Here is a 22,483-nt window from a genome sequence, read left to right as displayed (position 1 = left end):
TCTGTACTCTGTAAGATCTGTGCTGAATGATGACTTTAGATATCATTACGTGGAGACTGGCTTTTCCATTCTACTTGCATAAAGTGAAATCACTCACCTTCCTAGGACTACAAAACAGATTTTTTTTTTTTCCAATATCTTTTTGGTTTATTAAAAGTTGATTTAAGCTTCCTCTTAACTGATGCAAAATCTGTATCAATTAACCATGCCTTATTCAAACAGTATATGGCTGTAATCAAATCAAATTACTGTGCAGTAGCTTTCATTATGCAATGACACTCTTTTGTGCAGCTTTTGTGAGGGCTACAGAACGAGCTTAATTACAAGTCTAGACATTCCTGAAAAGGGAGAAAAAAACCTCCCTGTTTTCAGTTCCTTATGCATGTAATCACTGCATTTATAGCAGAAGATGTCCAGCGCTGGCTTTGGTTCAAAATCCTACAGTCCTGGTTTCATAATGAATTCAACATGCAAGTCCTACATGTATTTTATCAAGCAAGGAAACTGGTGGAAATTTTCCGTTTGAAAACATGCGTGAATCTGGTATTCATGACAGTGGCTGTCACATTTTCAGCATCCTGGACAGATATTGCTGTGATGAAACCACTGCAGCCACCACATCAGACATCAGGCTTCTCCCCACTGCTAAACCAATGCACACAGAAACCAGTCATCATCATCCTTGAATAAAGGTCACTGCTCAGGAACATACCATGCTGGAGTTAAAGGAAAGCAGAGAACAGGTCAGGGTCTTCATGCCTGCACTGGAATAACTCGAGGAATTCAAAGGCTGAAGCCAGGAAGGCCAAGACAGAAAATGAGAATGCATCCAGCATGAGATAAGAAGGGTAGCAAACTTAATCATCCTCGTAAGAAGAGCTACAGGTGAAGGAGACCTACTGAAAGATATCTAGAAGAAGGGAGCACTGTTTCTGCCTTTTTCTTCTCTTCTAGTTTCCATTAAAAGTTCAGTTATACCTAGATGCCTAGCACATTTAATAGCAGTGACTGAGCTGTAAAAGATGAGCCTAGAATAGGAAAAGATTAAGTGAAAATTAGTTTCAGAGTGTATTCAAATAATTTAGATATTCTTAAAATTGTTTGCACCCAGTGACCTGCATAGTACAATCTTTAAAGAACAAGCTTTTTAAGCCCAAAATAGATTTAATAGATAACACTCACTTCACTCACTTAGGACGGAGGCTGGGCAGAGAAGCAGATATATGTAGTACTCACTTCAAGAGGAAGAAGGAACGAATTAACTTCACTCCCCCAAAAAATCTGAAGTAAATTGTGAAGAACAGAATGTGGGGCATCTGGGGGATAACAAGGCATGGAGGTCATCAGCAAGGTAGGATTTTGTTCAGATCAACCCATGCCAAATCAGGCTGACTTTTTCTCAAACAGGGTAAGGGACATTGTTAGTGGGGGAGAAGCAGAAGATATTGCACCTACTTGACATAAGTAAAGCTTCTGGTACTTGACTCATCTGACAGTCTTACAATAAATTAGGGAAATACTATCAAGGTTATGTCATTTTAAGCTGTCTAGAGCCTGGTTGTTTCTACTGAGAGGATGTCTATCAGTGTGTCTGAAGATCAAAAGTGGAGGTTTGGGAGAAGCCTTCCCTTCTCTGCTTTTTTAGGGTTTTGGTTGGTAACCTCATATGATGGAATAGAAGGCCCACTTATAAAAAATTCTGTACACCATAAAGTTGGAGAAAGGTTCAGGTATGTTGCAGGGTAGGATCAGGAATAAAATAACTTTGCTAAAATTCAATGTCCTTTTTGTACATTCAAGGACAGTGGGAAAAAAAGAGAAAGGACTTGAAGGTTGTACTGGATCAAAAGGCAGACAGGAGTGGTATATGTTGGGAAAAAGTGGCAAATACATTTATTAGTACATTCTATAAAGTTTTTCATGTCACAACAACTGGAATGCATTTTTGCATTTTAAATACATTGGTGCAAATTGACATTGACTGGAGGAGAGAACAAGAATGACCACAAGTCTAGAAAAGGCTGAGCAAACAAAAGTCCTTCAGTCTTAGAAGAATGCTTGTGTACATGGTAACAAGTATTCAAAAGGTTCTTGCAAAAAAAGGACATAATCTGCTTTCTGCCTCTACTGCATGTAAGAAACAGAGCAATGGGCTTCATCTGCTCTTGTCAAAATCCAGGTGAGTCGCAGGAAAGTACTTTGTAACAGTCAGGAAAGCACAGCCCTGTAATAAATTGCTTGGGGAAATTGTAGAGTCTCTAGTAGCAGAGGTCTGCAGGAAAAAATTGAACAAACTGTTGTAGGTGTAATTGATGCTGCCAAGGAGCATAGAGAAGAATGGATGATTCAGGTTCATTACAGCCCTACTTTTTTACAGTTCTGTGTACTGGGTACCATAAATAAAATTAAGGGATAAGGCTAGAGTTTTAAGCAGTTTGCATTTGTCCTTTTGTTATAAAATCTTTCAAGTTAGATAGGTACCTGAATTATTAAACAACAAAATAAAGAACAAAAGGAACTCATGCAGCAGAGTTAGAGTTCTTTAGAAAAAAGCTTAGGGGAAAAAAAAAAGACAAAAAGTCTTTCTATTGCAGTCATAGTTAAAGTCATGGAAATTGTCCAGTCAGGAGTTGCTGTTGTGTACCCCAGGAGTAAAGGCCAAAATGAAGACTGCCTTCATTTTAAGCAAGTCCTACAGAGAAGGGCCTGTATGTCAGACTCAGCATGACCTGGTGTCATGATGAGTCTCACCTCAAAGTTTATCAAAGAGTACTGTGCTACTCAATTTTGTCATAAAACTTTTGTCCCGGATTATCTGGGATGTCTTTGTTTTCTTTTATTGGCTGGCATTCTCTATTGAAAATCTGAAGAAAGTGAAACCAGGATATTTTAGCTACAGTGAGAGTACCACATCATGATCACATTTTAATGTGCATGCTATATTAAACTGTTCTGCAGTGCTGTGCATTTACAAACTCTACATCCAGCCATAGAAATGAAGTATTTTCCAAGTCTTATCCATACATTTTATGTGGGGAAAGCGATGTAATTCAGCAATGCCTAGGGTCATAACGTGAACTCTGGAATGATATCTGGGCCCAGATCCTGTCATTTCATCACATAACTTGGTCATTGAGAGACATAGCAGATAAATATTAGAGCACAGGATACCTGTCTTATAATGGAAGTGTTATAATGGAAGTGCACAATGCCCAGATCTTTACTACAAACTGGGAAAATCTTTGAAGTTATGCTGCAGAGACTCTGCCTGCAAAGGAACATAACTTTTATTAAAATCTGTATATGAGAAATAAAGGGAGAGCAATCAAAACATAGCACATATAAATTGAGATAAGTGTTATACGAAGTGGATTATGCTGATTTACCTAAACCTGTTTCTCAGCCAAAATATTTTAGCTCAGAATACTGCTCATATTTATACAAGACCAAGTAGTAGTCCTGTCAATAGCAGGAGCTCTAACACAACATGAGGAGCAGAGCTATTGGGACAGATGAAAATTTACCAACGTGTTAGTCCCAGGGAATCTACAAAGTAAGGCAGCAGTGCTGAAAATGGACAGAGTGTTGCAAGGGGGTTGTGGAGCGGGAAACTCTCCCAGTGAGTGACTGGCAGCTCAGGCTGGAGCACAGGGGGCCACTGCATCTGCTGGAGACCTTTAGTAACAAGGCTGTTTGGAGGCAGACACCTTTTGCAGAAATCCAGCCAGCTGTCTATCCCCTCAGAGGGCTATCCCCTCAGGGGATCCACAAGCCTGACTGGTACTTCCCTGAAGAATAGGGTATCCACATCAATAGAAACACTGGGGGTTTTTTGTTGGGTTGGTTTTGGGGGTTTTAACCATGTTGCCCTTTTGTCTGTTAGTTCATAACAAAACTATTGACCCTATTGGCCAAACTCAACAAATTTGATGTGTTATGAAAGATACAAGCTGCCAACAGTAGGTCTGTTAAACCCAGGACCTGGCAGCACGAGGCAGCCTCAGCCATGTGCATGTCTTGTCCCAGCCCAAATATGAAGTCAAGCAGGAGAAACAATGGATGAGGAGAGGAGCAAGGGCTGATTTTAGGGTGTGACATGGCAGGACCTGTGTGGGCTGCAGAGAGATGTCAGAGGAGGAATTCTGGATTAGATACTGGGAAGATAAGGGGCGGTGTGGTGAAGAGGGAGTAGGTGCATGTGTTGTGATGAGGGCACATGAGAGAGAGACCTCAGATTATTGCAGTGACAATCTTTGAAGGCATGGGTTAAGTTATTGAGGCAATTTTCATTTTTTGGGCACCCCCATCGTGTGATTTTTATGCAAATGGTGGGCTGGACAGAGGAAGGAAGTTTTCCTACTTGGGGTTTTGTGAATTTGTAACAAAAAAAACCAGTTCACACTCCAAGTTCAATACAAATTGATTAAAAAGTCAGTCAGTCATGAGGCACAAACGTAGTTAGCAGATGTTCTCAGTTATGGTTCTTGCTGTGTCTGAGAAGGAGCCCCACAAGCCAGTCTCATTTTATGACTTAAAAGGGAGGAAAAGTTGAACAGCTTCTCCCAAAGTTTGTCCCAAAATTCCCTCCCACAAAAATGTGTTTCTGGAAAGAGAAGAAAATTTCTATGTTTTCAGCCTCACAGCATAAAATGTTTTTAAGATTATGGGCATGTGTTGAAAAGGACCTGCTAAAACACTGCAACAAACTTAGCTGGAACATTTCTCTGCACAAATTTGATCAAGGATTTTTTGTGCAGATGAATTGGAAGTGTCTGTTTTCCACCAAGTGATTGTGAAATGTCTGATCCTTCTCACTCCTGCAGAGGCAGCTAAACTGATTTGCAGCACATGAACACAGATCAGTTCAGACATCTCTTACTGTCCACCTCAGTCTGATGGCTTTTGGTCACTTCCTGTGTGTCACTATCACCTCAGTATCAAACACATCCCTGCTATGCCACGGGAGCACCTTTGCTGCAGTTATGCCTTCACTGGCAGATGAAGATATATTTTTATGCAGGGTGGACATGATTGTTTGCAGCCAATGCAGATGTGGCTGCATTAAAGGATGTAGCAGGGTACAATCCATCAGTTTCCAGATGTTGTTGGCTGTTTTTACATTGGATAATTGATTAGTTATCTCGCTGTAGAAAACAGCTGGAACAAACACGTATTTCCACTGTGAAGAAAAGTGAGAGTCTTTGGCTGATCTCTAAAAGCCACACCATGACAAATCCTGTGACTTTAGGATTGCAGAGGAAGTCAATAAAAACAGTTATTGCACTATGAGAAACACACAGGTGAAAAGCACAGAGTGTCACTAAAACTGCCCAAGGGCAGAGCAATTATTCTTCCTTAATGTTATTTAATCACTGCCAATTCATACAAACTAAAATTCCAATGAGATACACAGTCAAGAATTCACCTCAGATGCTAACTCAAGTGCACATTATAGCTGTGTTGTCTAGGTGAATATTCAACCATTTGTCATTTCCTGCATAAATATGCACACAGACTGGGTTTTTTTGGTAGTGGAAGCACAGCTGAGGAGATGCTACTAAAATGTAGAATATGAGACTTTCGAGTAAGGTAATGTGATTCTACCCTTAAGCATTTCTCTTCTAAGACTTCAGAGCTTTGTGTGAACATTTTATCAACAAGAAATACAGAAATTATTTCACTAGTGTATCCTTTTTTGTCTATCAGTATATTGTATATTACATATTTTTTTAATATTTCTGTCCATAGCAGTGTAAGTGGCAGCCACGTGTTCTAGAAATTTTTCTTTCCATTAGTGCAAGGCAGGAATTCAATGGTGAGTGAATTCACATGTACTGCATGTGCTTTGGCAAGACAGATGGATTTTTGGGACTTTGTAATTGAGTGGTTTTAAAACTTGTAAGAAGTCTGCACCAGTGGACTCTGAGCATTTTGTAGCTGACCCAGGACACCTACTGCATCCTTTCGACTCAAATATGTCTATTAAATTGTTTAATAGTTATGTGACCATTTTTCTATCTCTCAGAATGTTATAATGTACAGAAACTATCTTCCTCTGAGCTGGACTTCCGCATCTCAACATTTATTAGATTGCTTCTTAGGAACTACTGCTGTATTTAGAATTCAAGGATGCTTTCTGAGATGATTTTTGTTCCCAAATGAACATGATCTCCACCTTCCCAAATTTTATTTTCATATTCAGATTACAGTATGAATTCAAGGATCCTATGCTGAGCAAGTTTGCAGAAAAAAGAGCTGCTGAAAATTGATGAAGCAACTCTGTGTCACACAGAGCAAATGTTAATCTGCTACTATAGAGAATTAGAAAGAGGTCAACTCATGCTTGACCGTTCTCACTTACATGCTTTGTCTTTCTCTTTTTTTAGTACCTGCATGCAAATGGGATTGTGCATCGGGACTTGAAGCCGGAAAATCTACTCTATGCAACACCAGCACCGGATGCACCATTAAAAATTGGTGAGCAGCATTAAATATGTGTTTCCCTGCATCAGTAATATGTGCTAACTGATGTTTGGAGTATATGCATCTCACAATCACCCTGTTTGAAGCCAGTGCTTAATGAACAGCATGTTACTTCAGTGGCACAGCTGTGCATAGTAGTTTCAAAACCAATGCAAAACTAGATGCTTGCTTAGAGAATTTATAGCCAAAATCATGCAAAACGTGGCAGAGAATAAACCACTGAGAACGAGAAGGATCATGAGAACAGCATAAAGTTCTGTGCACCACTTGTATGCCCCTTTTTTTCTGTTGAACTAGTACCTTAAGCGGAAAGATATATTGGCGTGAAAACAAAAATGTACAGATAAGTGGTAGAAAGCAAACTGAGCAAGGCTGACTTCTGTTTTGAAGGCAGATTTGAGGCACACAGAGAGATCTTTGCAAAGAGCACAGGGAAGCTCTCTGAAGCACGGTCAGCACCACAGAGGGGGTGAGGAAGGACAAGGCTCTCCTGATCAGGAATGTATTGTGCCAGTTCTGTTGGAGATGGCAGACACTTCCAAATGGTATGACCTCCAAAAGTTCTGGACACGCCTAGTTTTTGCCTGAGCAACAAGGAGTGTCTGTGCAACTCTTTTGAGCCATATATCACCAGTTTGGAAACACCACTCCCTTAGGAGTGAGTGTTTCCATGTTCATCAGGCTGGTGTTCATCATGGGTTTCTGGAGCCAAATTTCCATGAACTGGCCTCAAGCAATTTAGTATAAATTTCTAGGAATGTCTTGGCTCTCAGGGTGATGATATCTTAATTTATGTCTTATCCTAGTTCTTATCTTTGATAATAAGCTCTAAACTTGATAATTTAATGCAGCACCAGTGGTTTTGGTTTGACGTCCACAGTGTGTAGGCCTTTTGAAGCATTTCCTAAATGCCACAATTCTTCATCTTCCTGGTAAGGTCATTGCCTTATTTAAATTGAAATCCAGTTTACAATGAGTGGCTGTGTCTATAAAAGTAAACTGTATTTTTAATTAGATAAATAATAATACGTAAAGGATAGTCGTTTAGGAACAAGTGACCTATTTTTATCCTGATCTTGAGTCAAAACGTTCCCTTTTATGTTCAGTCTAACAAAACAAAATCAAATACTTTTATTTTACATTTTTAAGGCAAGGGTGATTGTCATTACCTAAACTGGAATTTGAATAAGCTCAGTTTATTCTTGGTGAAAAAAAGAGTTGTGAACACTTCCATTTTTATGACTTTTAAAAAGGAGTCATGCAAGTACTGTGTGTACTGTCATGAAGCCCTTGCTTTCTGAATAGTAATTCAGGGTGGAAACACTCCAGAAAGGATGATCAATACTTCTTCTGACACCATCTTTATGCACCTTTCTATCAAAACACTGCTGGGATTTTGTCTTGCAGAGACTACATACTCTGACCCTTGTCCAAAAAAGCAACCTGAAATTTTTCTGATAATTTTATTGGATTACTCACAGAGTGGAAACTGCATATATACCTAAAATACATTTCTGGATTTCTGCTTGTATGCCTTTAGGCCTCCCACTGTACTGGCTTTGCGCAGTTTTCAGAGTAAAATACAAGCTACATTTCTGTCAAACAAGAGCCAGGAATACTCATTTGTACGGCAAATTTTGCTTCTGGATTGCAGTCTGGGTAGATTCTTTAAATCAATGCTTACTTCTCGAAATGTCAGTACCATTCATTTAATGTATAAATGTTTATTTAATTGCATAAACAACATAAAAACCACATAATTACAGGGAGTAAGAACATTAATATTCCCAAACCATCTTAACAGCTGACTTTGGACTTTCCAAGATTGTGGAAGATCATGTGACCATGAAGACAGTTTGTGGAACTCCAGGGTACTGTGGTATGTTGTTTTGTTACTTACTTTTGCTTTTATAACTTCAGAGTCAAAGGAAAGAGGACACTGGAGAAGACCATGAGATCACTCTGTTACCTCGTAGAACAGCTGGTAATGCAATTCAGGTGACATTGTCATTGTCTATTACCTTCTATGACATTGCCTGCAAAGCACACACAGGTGCCAAATCTGCTTTAGAGCAGCACCTAGTTCCAGTCCAGTTCATTTCACAAAACTGTATTTCACATATTAGCTATTAATATTCTGATTGTCTTCTCTTGGGACAGTGATACTGGCAATGACACACATCCATAGTTAGAGCTTAGCCCTTTTTATGCCCAACTTTGTATACAATAAAAACAGGATAAGGCTTATTCCCATAGAAGAGCCCTCAGAGTTATGTTGATTTGGTGGGAAGGATTGAGGCTGAATATCTCTGCAGAGAAGAGAAGAAAGGAGCTTTGTGCCTATAGTCATGTGCCTATAGCAATCCTTGATTTACAACTCAAGTTAACTGACCATGCAGAATTCCTGGTGCCCGGAAAGTATTCAAGCATTACTTCCCAGAATTGGAGGAAACCCAGGAGAAATACTGTTTAAATGCCAAATTAAACTGTGAATAATTGATGGTTCTGGGCTGCCAGCTCCCACATCCTGCCCACCCATCTATCAGCAGCTTCTCCAGAAAGGACACAGCAACAAAAACACATACTGGAGTCTGAATACTTTGGCATCAAGACTTGACAATCTACAGTCCTTGGGATGTGCAGATGGATGCAGAGGACTGAAGGCACAAAGATGATCACAGAGAACTTAGTTTGCTGCAATCTTGTGTCTTCAGTGAACTTAACAAGAAGAACAAGTGATTTCTGAGAGTAGCACAAAAATTAAGCCAGTGCAAAGCAATGATTCTTGATCAGTCTGTTACAGGCAACATCTAAACTAACGGCAGTGTGTCAGACAAATCCATTCACCAAAAGCAAACTTCTGGAAATCTTAAAAAATACTAAAAACCATTCTGTTCATAGCTCTGCAAGTGTTATGTGGGAAGGGGAAGAGATTGCATTGATGCATGTAAGTACAGCCAGCCCACTGTGCTCCAGAAACGTGGCAGTCATCCCATGTGCACCACAGATCCAGTGGGACCAGGGTCCTCAAGCTGTGCCTGTCAAGCTGCTTGGGCAGACATTGACACCTCTTGACTGTTGCAGAGCTGGAGTTCCCCAAAACTGCCTGGCCTTTCTGTCTGCTCCTCCCTACAGCAAAAGCAGCTGCCTGAAATGGTCTGTCTTTCCTTCCAACTAAAATGGAATATCAAAAATAAAGCCTAAATAAAGTGCCAAGTGAATAGAATCATAGAATCATGAAGGTTGGAAAAGACCTCCAAGATCGTTAAGTCCAGCCACTAAACCATGGCACTAAGTGCCATGTGCAGGCATTTCTTGAGCACCTCCAGGGATGATGACTCCACCATCTCCCTGGGCAGCCTGTTCCAATGCTTAACCACCCCTTCTGTGAGAAAATTCTTCCTAATGTCCAACCTGAACCGCCCCCAGTGAAGCTTTAGCCATTTTTTTTTGACCTACCATTGTTACGTGGGAGAGGAAGCCAACCCTCACTCCACTACAACCTCCATCCAGGTAGTTGTAGAGACCGATAAAGTCTCCCTGAGCTTCCTTTTCTCCAACCTATACACTCCCAGCTCCCTCAGCTGCTCCTCTTAGGACTTATTCTCTATACCTTCACCAGTTTCATTGCCCTTCTCTGGACATGCTCCAGCCCCTCAAGGGCCTCCACGTTGTGAGGGGCCCCAAACTGGACGCAGCACTCGAGGTGTGACCTCACCGGTGCCCAGCACAGGGGGACGGTCACTGCCCTGCTCCTGCTGCCCCACTATTGCTGACACAGGCCAGGAGGCCCTTGGCCTTCTTGGTCACCTGGGCACAGCTGATTCATGTACAGCCACTGTCAACCAGCACACCCAGGTCCTTTCTTGCTGAGCCATTTTCCAGCCACTCTGCCCCCAGCCTGTAGAACTGCAGGGGGTTGTTGTGGCCCAAGGCAGGATTGGCATTTAATTTTGTTGAACCTCATGCATTGTCCTTGTCTCATGGATCCAGCCTGTCCACATCCCTCTGTACAGCTTTCCTAGTCCCCGCCTGACTTGGTGTCATCTGCAAACTGACTGAGGGTGCCCTCGATCCCATCATCCAGATCACGATAAAGACGTAAAACAAGACTGGCCCCAACACTGAGCCCTGGGGATCCCCTCTGGTGCCCAGGCACCAGCTGGATGTAACTCCATTCACCACCACTCCCTGGGTCCAGATGTCCAGACAGTTTTTTACCCAGTGACACCACCACTGTCCAAACCATGAGTGGCCAGTTTCTCCAGGAGAATGCTGTGGGAGACAGTGCTAAAGGCTTTACTTAAGTCCCCATAGACAACATCCACAGCCCTTCCCTCATCCACCAGGTGGACCACCAGGTCATAAAAGGAGATCAGGTTGCTCAGGCAGGACCTGCCATTCCTGAACCCCTGCTGGCTGCACCTGATCTCCTGTCCTGTATGTGCTGTGTGATTGCACTCATGATCTTCCCCGTGACATTCCCTGGCACTGAGTTCAGGCTCACAGGCCTGTAGTTCCCTGCATCCATCTTCCAGCCCTTCTTGTGGATGGACATCACATTAGCCAGCCTCCAAATCATCTGGGACCTCCCCAGTTAGATGGGACTGAAGATCAATGATGCAGAGCAGCTTGGCAAGCTCCTCCACCAGCTCTCTCAGCACCCTTGGATGAATCCCATCTGGTCCTGTGGACTTGTGAGTGTCTAAGTGGCTCAGCAGGTCACTCCCTGCCACCTCTTGGATTGCACAGGGTCTGTTCTGCTCTCTGTCCCTGTCTGCCAGCTCAGGGGCTGGTTCCCTGAGGATAACAGGCCTTACTGTTGAGGTCTGAGGCAAAGAAGGCATTAAGTACCTCAGCCTCTTCCTCATCCTCAGTTCCAATGTTTGTCTCTGCATCCAATAAAGAGTGGAGATTTCCATTGGCCCTCTTTTTGTCGCTGATGTATTTATAAAAACACTAAGTAAAATACTGAAGTTAAAGCGCCACCTTCTTGGTCACACTGTAGCTCCAGTGCAGCTGTAGCTTTCTGTGGTTCCTTTTGCAAATGTAAAAAACAAATTGAAGCCGAAGTACACTTCTCATTTTATTCTGGGTCTGCCTGGGCATGACTTCTCTTGTTTTATAGTCAGTGAAGGGAATCATTTGCCTAATTAAGAGATAAAGGGGCAGTCCTAACTTTTTATAAAAGATACAACTGTGCATGGACTTTAATTGACTTTGTGACTGTTATTTCTTCACTCAATTTTCATGTTACTGACAAGTGTTTTGTCCTCTGCAGCACCAGAGATATTACGGGGATGTGCCTATGGCCCTGAGGTGGACATGTGGTCTCTGGGGATTATCACCTACATCCTGTAAGTGCAGACAGTGCTACAGAGAGGTTCACTTTTTAGCACCCATGACACCGTGAGCTGTGCCATTGGAAAAGACAAGATCCTGAACTTTAATTATTCTATTCCTAAACTTACTGAAGTAAGTCAAATCCTCGAGGAGCATGGCAAAGCAGTTTAAATATTTGATAAATACAACACTTCTTCCTGAACAGCAGCAAGATCTGTGCAGAATCATGCTATTAATGTGAATGAGTATAGACCAAAAGTTCCAAACAGCTGTGTCTAAAAGTAGGTATTTGTGTCTAAGTCTTATTGTGGCTAGTCATGATTTAATTGGTAAGAATTGTAATTACTTTATTGAATTGATTGAATCTTTCTAAGGAAGACTATTGAGAAGGGAAAATTGCATATGACATATTGACTCTCCTCTTTACAGGAGAGTAATTATGAGACTTAATTTAGACCCTTGGCAATGACAATGCTAAGACAGCTTGTGTAGTTATATACAATATTTCTAGGATGCCTTTTATGGGAATAAAATGAGATTTTACACAGGTACCTTAAAGATATGGAGGATTTTATACATGTGGACCATTATCACTCCCCTACTAGGATTAACTATGTCCAGCAAGTACAGTGTGCAATAATACAATTATTTTGTTTTCGTCTTTTGCAAAGAGAGAATTATATTCTCTATGTTTGTACTAAAAGCCCATGTAAGGATATATAAAAACTCTGATGGTAATGTCAGGAAACATCTTTTGTTCTGCACATAAATAGTTCACATGTCTCCTTTTGGGTACCTGTAAATAATAGGCTACAATATTCCTACTTGCCATTTTGTTACCTGCTCCTTTTTAAATATGTGTATCTTCGTGTCAAGGTCTGGTTTAAGATCCAGACCTTGTGTTGAAGATCACATCTCAGATATTGCCTGCCAGGTGTTCATTTCTTGTCACTTCTAGGGTTTCCACTCATGACAGAGAGATATGAAATTTGCCAGCAAAGTGGTCCCTTAGACTGGAGAGGTGACTTTTGTTGTCCGTTTATAGAGCCACCTAGATTAAGTTATGGCCTTTCCTAGTTATTCAAGGCTTAATGAAGTTGTAGTACTTCAAACTAAGAGCTTTTCTTGAGCAGAATTTGTTTTCAAATGTAGGCAAGCTCCAACCAAACTCCAACCAATTCCTACCTGAATTCCTATCTGGAGTGGCATTTTCTATATGCAGCTTCTCAAAACCTCCCAGCTGTTCAGGAGATGCTCCCAAGCCACATTAAACCTCTGCATGTGTGTAAACATAAGTGTGTGAGTTCCTGCTGTGTATGTGGCTGCATCCAGTATAGATATTCTTCTATTCTTCCTCCTTCTAATCCTGTCCCACTCCCACCTCGAAATCCAACTTGATCTACAGGAACAAGCCAGGCCAAAAATCTACCTGGCTGTCTCTTCCATTTAGCTTTAACAGTATTCTACATTTAGAACTCTTCTATTGTGTGTAAAACTCTGTGGCTGAATATGTCTGATAGATTAGAAACTGAGACCAGAAAGGTACATGTAAAATTACTAATTCATTAATCCTGGAGCCCAGAGGACAATGTTGCATGACTCAGTCTCATAGTTCGGTAGATGAAACCCACTACCATAGAGTAAAAAAAAACCATTTCTGTATGTCCCCCCAAAATGGAGTGGATGTAATAGTCAACAACCATGTTACAGAGGATCTGCATAAAACTGTATCTTGTCATTAATCAAAGTGGATTTACCATTTGATTAAAAGAAACTTTGACACATATTTTGACAGAACAGTTTTTCCTGAGGCAAATTATATTAAGACCTATTGGTGAACTGTCATAATTCTAGGGAAGCCACATCTGTGGTTTTAAAAGTCAATAGGAGCAGTCCTTTTGTATTCCCAAAGCAGCTTAGAAATCCTTCTGCATGTTTGAGATGCAGAAAGTGGTCAACAAATACAGAGGCTTTGCCTGTAGTTGAGATTGCATGGATTTAGTTAGAGGTGTTATTTTACTAACTTACTTAAAAGGACACGAAACACAATCTGGTCATTTTTAGTTGGTTTTTAAGCTGCTTGCATTGACTTTTCCTTTATTTTTAGGAAATCAATTTAAAGTGAATCACCATAATAAGATGTTATTTCAAAATAAAATGAAATCAAGACCAGCTACCCTAGGTCTTGCACTGATTTAATTAATCTAATTTGAAATCACACCTCTAGATTTACTCACCTACTATGGCATGTAGCAAAAAACCCCCAAATCTGTCTGCTGAAATATATTTTTAGGTAGAGGCATATATATAGAAACTGTTAATAAGAAAACAGTAGGTGATGGTAGTGAGTTACAGTGGAAACAGAGAGCTCACTTAGGAGGCTTCCAACACATTCACAGCAAGGCTTAAGCAGGTTCTTACTGTCATGGGTTACCCGGCTCCAAAAGGCAGTTTGGGCTGAGTCAGTGAGGGGCCCTGCTCAGGGGTGTTCCATGGGGACAGCAGGGACCTGCTGCAAGCCCAGAAATGGTGGTGGGAGTGGCAGCAAACAGGAGGGGAGCAGCAGAGGGTCTCTGGCTGGCCACCACCTACTGAAGCACGAGGTTTGGAGGCTGGATCCTTGTGTTTTAATATATCTCTGCCAGACTTGGAAAAATAATGTGCCCAGAATGTGCTTACAATGAGGTGTTTCTCCTCTTCAGCAGTGGAATGTGATGCAGCTGTTCCACCCACGGCTATACACCACTCCCAAACCCACATTTCTTCCTTGAACCTTAGCCTCCTTTTTCAAGCACATTGATTGTGTTTAAAAATACAAAACCAAGTTAAAATGTAAGGTTTTTCTAGATTTGTTGCTGTCTTGATCTTTATGATCTGCTGTTGTTTTCCTCTCATCATCTTACTGCTTGTTGCATTTTCTGGAGGCAGAGCAGCAGATAGACTTTCTGTTAAGCTCAGATCACATACTGGCTGAATAGGAAATTCACTTAAAAAAATCTGATTATGTGTGCAGGCATGATTAAAGTGCAGTGAAGCAATAAAAACGGACATTATATGAATGGAAACCACATCTATGAGTCTGCTTTCCCTGGGGCCAGCAGTGTGGATTTCTGCTGGTATCTGTGTTATTCAATATATTCATAAATGCAATCATTAGCAAGATCACAAGATTTCTAGGTTTCATGTAGGTTACCTAAGTAAAGATGAGGGCTGATCATGAAAACCTACCAAAGGTTTTTACACACTGTGGCTGATAGGATGAAAAAATGTACCGGGATGAACATGACCAAAAATCAGTCCTAACTGGATACGTAAAGACTTCTAACTTCATGTGTAAGATGGGTTTCCTCAGCTAATTCCTATTCCTGTGGCAAGAGTTACAGGGATTCTGATAAATGTTCTATGATCCTGTATTATTTGTTCCAATTAAACACTTGTGAAAATACAAAAGTAACAATTAGAAAAGCCTTTCCCAGTGCTTAAGAATACTTACAACCACATTTCTTTCTGCTCTGTAGAATTAGGAGTTCATGAGTTTCCCAAAGTGATCTACGGGATACAAAGTGGGGAAAAATACTCCCATGAACTGTTTCTAACAACCCAAGACTAATTAAACTTTGATAAATTAATTTCTTTTTTTATCCTTGCAGACTTTGTGGCTTTGAACCATTTTATGATGAAAGGGGAGATCAGTATATGTTTAAGAGAATCCTGAACTGTGAATACGACTTTGTGTCCCCCTGGTGGGATGATGTGTCTCTGAATGCCAAGGATTTAGTAAGTAAAGCAAAAATGAGACTGGAGTATTTATATTGCTGCCACTGACAAAGAGTCCGTTTTGAGGTGGGGGCAGAATAATTGGTTAATTAATTGTTCATAATTGTTTCCTCTTGTCTTTGCTATATAGTGCTGTCGGTATCCCCTGTTAGTCCAGTGCTGTAATTTTGCACTCAGAATCACGGATATTCAGGTTCTTCTCTGAAGTAAGCCACAGATTGTTGGCAGCTGTCACAATGTTCATGCATGCCTGTCTTTCCTTCCAGCTCTGAAGTGTTTCACTGTTCCTCTTTTCTGGGCAAACACCTTCAGGGGAATATAGAAATAAGCCCTTCTTTTTGTGCACTTTTCAAGCCTGAACTTTGGGGAAGAATATAAAAAGGAATGAAACTCCCCTCATCGCCCTGCTTTTTCTGACACACTTTTTCTGTCCATTTAAAAGACTGTTTCCTTTTAAATATGGTCCATTAGCAAAATGCAAGGGCTGGCATGCTATCTGCACTGTATTCTTTTATTGCTGGATAAAGTAATTTGGATCCAGGAGACACTGATCTGCGAAGATAGGTATGCTCGAGTCTGACTTCTGTCAATAATAACTTGCATAATTCAGTTATTTCATTAGCACTGAAAACACAAGTGCTCTGTTCCATGTTACTTATACAAACTGTGCTACAAAATACTACGTCATTTGTGTTAGTGAAGTACTTCAGGATATTTCAAATGGAAGGACTGTAGAAGTTCAAAGTACTTTTTTGTTGTTTTGTGAGATATGAAGTTTTTCTGAAGCCAAAAAAATATAACTTACTGCTATATAAACAGCAGTCTGCAGGTAAAGCTCTTGTCCAAACTGCTCCATACTGTCTTAGTAAAATAAGGCTCGAAGTTTCAGGTTTGAACATTGTATAGCAAGTTGCAGATAAGGATGACGAACATGACTCTCAAAACCCATACTGTGGGCAGTTCTGGGGTGTTCAGTTGAAGTGATTTGCTTAACTCAAGTTCTTCCTTGGAGACACAACCAGTATTCACCACAATGCCTGTTATCCTGCACCCACGTCAGGGCACTAAGTTTCTTTAAAAGCTCTCTGTAGGGAAATTTCAGAGAACCCTAAAGCATGTTTTCCCTCACCCTTGGGCACATAGGAGCAGTGGAGCCCTGTGCCATCACTTGCACTCTGAACCAAGAGGCTCTGCAGTCAGGAGAGCTGGATAAGTTTGGCTCTGCAGAGTGCCACCTGTGTACTGTTACTCCATCCTCACCTTTCTTCTTTTTTTAAAACACCACTTGTCCAGAGATACAATAAAACCCATGGAATGTTGCTTGACTGGACACACTTTGTACTCAGCAGGACCATCTCCAGTCCCAGGGGTATGTTTGCAGTGCCTTTTTCCCAAAAATCTACTACTATCATGTTTGTAGAAGTGCAGGTTTGCTGGCTTTGGTGACAGAAGGAATGGTGTAAGCAGCATTAGTTTCGGGGTGGGCTAGGACAGAAACACTTGTACAGTGCTTTTTTTCATGTGTACGTGTGACTGAAAGAAACATTTCCTTTGTGATGTACCTGACAGGGACTGTGTGGTACAAGTCTGCATCAGCTCCATACACTATAATTTAAACCTTCTAATCCAGTTTAAAACTTGTCCAAATCCAAAAGTAGAGATACTGCTCAGAGATTTGAGAATCTCCTAGGGCTTTCGTGACAATTCAGACATGATAGATACAGGTCATCTGCACTGGTTGGTAACCAGTTGATTCTTTCTTTTCTCTCTTCCCCCTTAGTGGCTGTCTTAATCAGATGTTATTTATGGAGGACCAAGAAATGCCAGAAGCAAAATACTTGCAAAGACACAAATGAAAATTCTTGTTGGTTTCTTAGAATGTGTCACCTAAGATGCTCCCCAAACCAAGACCAGAGCCCCCAAATGCAAAACTAGGTAAATTTGAATGAAGAATAAGGTTGACAGTCTTTTGTATTTCTTGCTTGCGATGCAGGTTAAAAAGTTGATTGTTTTAGACCCCAAGAAACGCCTCACCACTCTACAGGCATTGCAGCACCCATGGGTCACAGGGAAGGCAATAAACTTTGCACATATGGACAACGCACAAAAGAAACTTCAAGAATTCAATGCCCGGCGTAAACTTAAGGCAAGTCTCTGCTCATGAGTCTCTATTTGGGCTATGAAAGCATGCAATTAAATTTGTAGCCTTGCAGAAACTTTGCACATTTTTGAGGACAACAGTCCATGGTGTTATGGAAGCTTTTTATTTAAAATGTCTGATGAAGACTGAAGAAGTTTGAAGCTGATTTAGTTGATGACTGAGGCCAAACAAATAAGAATGGGTGAAGTTGATTGAAAACTCTATCTACACAGATAGAACTGCTGAGGATGTACACGTCTTTCACAAAGTCCTTACTTTCCTTCTTTTCTTCCCTTCTTCCTTCCTTGTTTCTGTCCGTCTGCCCTGTACTGCTTGTGTGTCCTTACAATACTGACCAGAAAGAACAACATACTGAGTAATTTCTTAATAAGCATCCATAAGTCAGGAAAAAATTAGTCTATTAAAGCATATTTTGATCCCTATGATCCCCTGAATTACCTGTATCTATCAATGCATAGCAGGGAGTTTAAGTCATCCTTCTGTACAAGCCAGAGTCAGCATTTCAGTTGTGTAGGTCCATAGAACATCACCAGGATGCTCTTTTACCATCCAGTCTACATATCTACCAAGGGAAGAAGCAGGGAAACATCTTTAGGTGCAAACAGCAGGCAACTGGGCACCTGACTGATATAGAATCAGGAAACTTTCTTCTCCCCTAATCTGTTTCTCAGTTTTTAAAGATTTTCATCTGCTCAGGAAATACTTCCAGGTATTCTTCAGCACAGAAATTGTTACCAACAGCTACAGTGAAGTTGTCCTTGTAGCCCAGGGGAATAAGCAACTTCACTGAGAGCTTTAGTAAATCCCATATGAAAACCAATTCACAAAAAACTGAGCCTTAACTTTGGCTTTGTTATTTTTTTAGTAAAGGACCATGGCAGAGAATCTCTACAGGGCAAAGGAATTTGTTTTGTCATTTACAAAGTTCTCAGAGATTGTATGTAAAATTCACATTGACATTCTGATTTTGTTTTTCTTTATGTTTTTACACCAGAGATTTTTTTTTAAGCTGATTTTATTTAGACACCTACAGTCAATCAATTTATTCTTTTGTGATTACAAACTATTGCTTTTTATAGGTTTATTTCTTCATTACTTCTCCATTAAAGATGAAATGACCAAATTTCCAATTATTAAGAGGATTGTCTGAAGTTAGCAGTTCTTGTAGAGGTAATAGTTTTCCACAAATATATCCATAAAATAAACCATACATTTTTAGACGATTAATTCCTGGTCAAAAAAATAAAACCAAAGCAGACATCCAAGTAGTGAGTACATGAGTCAGCTGTTGCTTTGTTAGTAAGAATAATGTGTAATTATCTCCTCTTTCCCAACATAAAAGTCCATCGGCAGGCTTTTTATGTAAAGACATATTTTTATAGAATAACTCTAAAGGTCTCAGTCACAATTTGGTTTCTCATACACTATGTTGAATTTGTTTCATAAACATCCAACATGGCTTGTGAGAGTAAATTACATTGAAAGTATCTTAAGACATTATAGTATCGTTGAGTGTCTTTTTCTGTCTGTAATCAGTTTTCCAAAGTCCTCTCACCACTAATGTGGATGTCTGTGATTTTTTCTTTAAGAGGTCTAGTCTCTCACTTCCAAAATTCTTGCCACTTCTTTTGGTTTATGCCTAACAGTATTTCTTCATAATCTGTTTTAGCTGGTTCTTTTTTATTGTCAATGTTTATGTTATCTGTTTTTCATTGACATCATTTTTTCCTTTTTATTTGTGGGAGTTTTTTGTTTGTTTCTTTTTTATGTGTGTGATTACCTCTCCAAAGGATCCACAAAACCTTCTGTGTTCTTCATCTCTTCCCACTTCTTTGATGCCTAGGCAAAAGCTGTGAAGTCAAAAATAGCTTGAGTTGTCACACCCAGAGATTAGCATTTCTTTTCCTCACCTCTGTATGTTTGGTTTTTTTCAGGCAATAAAACTCTTCAAGGCAAGGGCTAATATAACTGTCTTCATGTGTGTCTTCATTTTGTGATATTTCATGTGATATGAAAGCCTACCCCCAATGTGTATTTTTATATGTCTATACTTAAGATGTTGCCCATATGCTCTGCAACATTGGGTTTGGCATATGCAACAGCACAATAGTGATAAATACTGTGTTCCTTTGTGAAATTTTCAGGGAATAATCCGTGATAATACTGTTGTTATCATTATGACAGAAGATGATGACTTTCTTTTTTTCCATCCAACTTCAACACAGGACACCCGAAGTAATTTCTTAAAAAAGTAAAAAAATTAAAAAATGCAGGCAGTACACCTGAAAAAAAAGTTATGTTCATGTCACCCAACCTGTAAACTTGTGAAAGCAGCCCATCTTAAACCACAGTCCAGTATTCCAGGTGGCCTTCTAAATCTACCCAGGCCCAGGCAGGTATCCAAACATGACATTCCCAGGAAGACTAAATTCAGTTGTGTTCCCTGCTGGGGCGGTGCTGAGGCTGCGGTGCCAACAGGCCGTGCCCCCTAAGCAATGTTTGCTTGGTCCTCTCTCTCCCAGGCCGCAGTGAAAGCCGTGGTGGCCTCCACGCGCCTTGGCAGCGCCAGCAGCCACAGCGCCCACGATGGCCACAAGTCCGGCCACAGCCCAGCGCCCGCCCGCGACGCCCAGCCCGCGGAGAAACCCACTCAGGAAGCAGCAGCAGCTCCAGAAGAAATGCCTTAGGTCGATGTTGCTCACTCGTGTCAGCAGAGATGTGCCATTTCATACACCAGCTACCTTGTCATTCAGCGAGAGAGATTAGTAAGCTTGGCCTCTCTGGTTCTGCTTCGGGGTGCCACAGGCCCCGCTTGGTGATCCTACCTTCAGTGCATGTGACTGCTTATGAAAATAGTAAACTGTTCCATTAGGCATGTCATGGAAACAGTGTAATTTGCAGTAATACCGGCAGGTGAAAACATGGGGATTATTAACTACCTACCATAATGTGTATACTTCATCTATCTAGTGTTCCTAGGTGGCATTTGAAACAAAATGCTATTTTGTTTGGTTTTATGGAAGTAGGTGTCTTATCTATGTTGTAAGTTTCTTTGAACTGTTTCCTTCCAGGTTCATAGTCCTTTGGCAGACAAAATGGAAGGAAATACAAAACCAATGCTTTTAAAACTGATGTATGAAATAATGCTTTTTATCTGTAAAATTGAAAAATTATTTGGGGATTTACATGCAAAAAAAAAAAAAAAAAAACCAAACAACATTCCACTACTTCTGGGAAGAAATTGAAATGGTAGTTCCACTGGGCATGAAAACATACATTGTTCAAGCTTGCATTGAGAATGCCTTATTCTGACTTTTCCTGTTTATATAAAATATTTTAATAACAACCAAAATTACTCAGATTGCTGCCATTTCATTCCATAGTAAAGTCTTAGCAAAACAAAACCATAGACTAAACAAGGATTAGAGTAGATGCAGATTTTTGGCATACCATTATATTTATTCATTAAAATTCTAAACTCTGCAGCTAGAAGACTTTTTATAGGCCCTAAGGGAATAATCTGCATTTAAATAAGTTGTAAATGCTTGAAGAAAGCTATACCACAGCTTACTGATTTTGCTTTGGGGAAACACTCTTATGCGAGGTCTGGGAGCAAGTAGTATAATCTAGTTGGTTCCTGGGTAGTTTAACCTCATGAGTGAGCAGTTTCCACTTGTAATTAGTCCACATTTTCCTAACAAAGGACCCCTCCTTGTAAAGTGATCCACCAGCACAGATCCTGCATCCACCCAGAGCTCCTGTGTCTTGAGTTAGCAGCTGTGTGCATCGATCAGCTTGCAAAAGTAGGGTCAGGCTCTTCAGCTATCTTGATGTTTTTGTTGAATGTGATTGATAGGAACTGAAAAGCTAATGTGCATCAGTGTGTATGACCACTTACACTTGTTTGTTATCTATTTGACAGCATGTGACTATTGTACAGATATATTACAGAAATGGCAAAAAGAACCTGATGTACAAAAATGTCATTTGTGCTTGTAAAGTTTTTAATACTGATAGTTACCTAACATCCTAATACAGTCATCATTCCTCTTTTGCTTTATTTGTTTTTATGTTGCTGTTAGGCCTTGCACAATTCGCCTTGAAAAAAATATAGCAGCTACTGAAAAAACCAAGACTTTAATAAAATATTCAATAATTACATTTCCTGATGAAATAAAGGGTAATGCAATGTTATTCGTATGGTAGATTTAATAAATACAATGTGCTCTAAATTAACATATAAAGGAGGATTAAAGATCCTGTCTTTACAGGGTGAGAATGTATGCTAGTGAATCTATTATACTTGAGATTTTTTATCCATTTCTTAGAACTCTTTGAACTTGTACAAAAAGTTTTGCTAACTAAGCAGGGTTGAAATTTAAAGTACATGCATGCATTCATTTTTCAAGGGACACACTTTGAGGTCAGCCGAAGCAGCTGGTGGGGGCCTGGCAGCTGTGTGCAGGCCAACCCAACACTTTTACACATTTTTCCCTTGAAAACAAGTACAGCAAGATTAATAACTTTGAAGAAGATTATAGGTACACCCACCTGTCTCACTTTTTACTCTCTGTCTTACCTCCTTTGAGGTAGGAAAAATCCAATTCTCAGCTACTTTACTCCACCCCCTTATTCTGTGGTGAAGTCATCCAAGTTCAGTCAGTCAGGAAGTCTGATGGGAGAGGCTGGATATCTGTAAGATTTCATCCTTCATTTGGG

The 22,483-nt window shown here is 40.3% G+C and overlaps 1 protein-coding gene across 1 annotated transcript in view; it reads left to right on the top strand.

Annotated features, from left to right (window-relative positions):
- CAMK4 (calcium/calmodulin dependent protein kinase IV) overlaps nucleotides 1-21,958 on the top strand; it is a 140,479-nt gene extending 118,521 nt beyond the window's left edge. The window contains exons 6-11 of the mRNA XM_042028029.1: nucleotides 6,387-6,477; nucleotides 8,288-8,362; nucleotides 11,765-11,840; nucleotides 15,477-15,603; nucleotides 17,597-17,749; nucleotides 20,287-21,958. Coding sequence (XP_041883963.1) covers nucleotides 6,387-6,477; nucleotides 8,288-8,362; nucleotides 11,765-11,840; nucleotides 15,477-15,603; nucleotides 17,597-17,749; nucleotides 20,287-20,451 — 687 coding nt within the window. The 3' untranslated portion in view covers nucleotides 20,452-21,958. The remainder of the gene's footprint in view (nucleotides 1-6,386; nucleotides 6,478-8,287; nucleotides 8,363-11,764; nucleotides 11,841-15,476; nucleotides 15,604-17,596; nucleotides 17,750-20,286) is intronic.
- Nucleotides 21,959-22,483: the final 525 nt, after the last annotated feature.

This window comes from Corvus kubaryi, unplaced genomic scaffold (genome assembly GCF_017639235.1).
Source record: "Corvus kubaryi isolate FWS band 111438036 unplaced genomic scaffold, C.kubaryi_AGA036_p1.0 37302, whole genome shotgun sequence".
NCBI lineage: Eukaryota > Metazoa > Chordata > Aves > Passeriformes > Corvidae > Corvus > Corvus kubaryi.
Note: the sequence above shows the minus strand (reverse complement) of the source record. Positions and strands in the feature narration are given on the sequence as shown.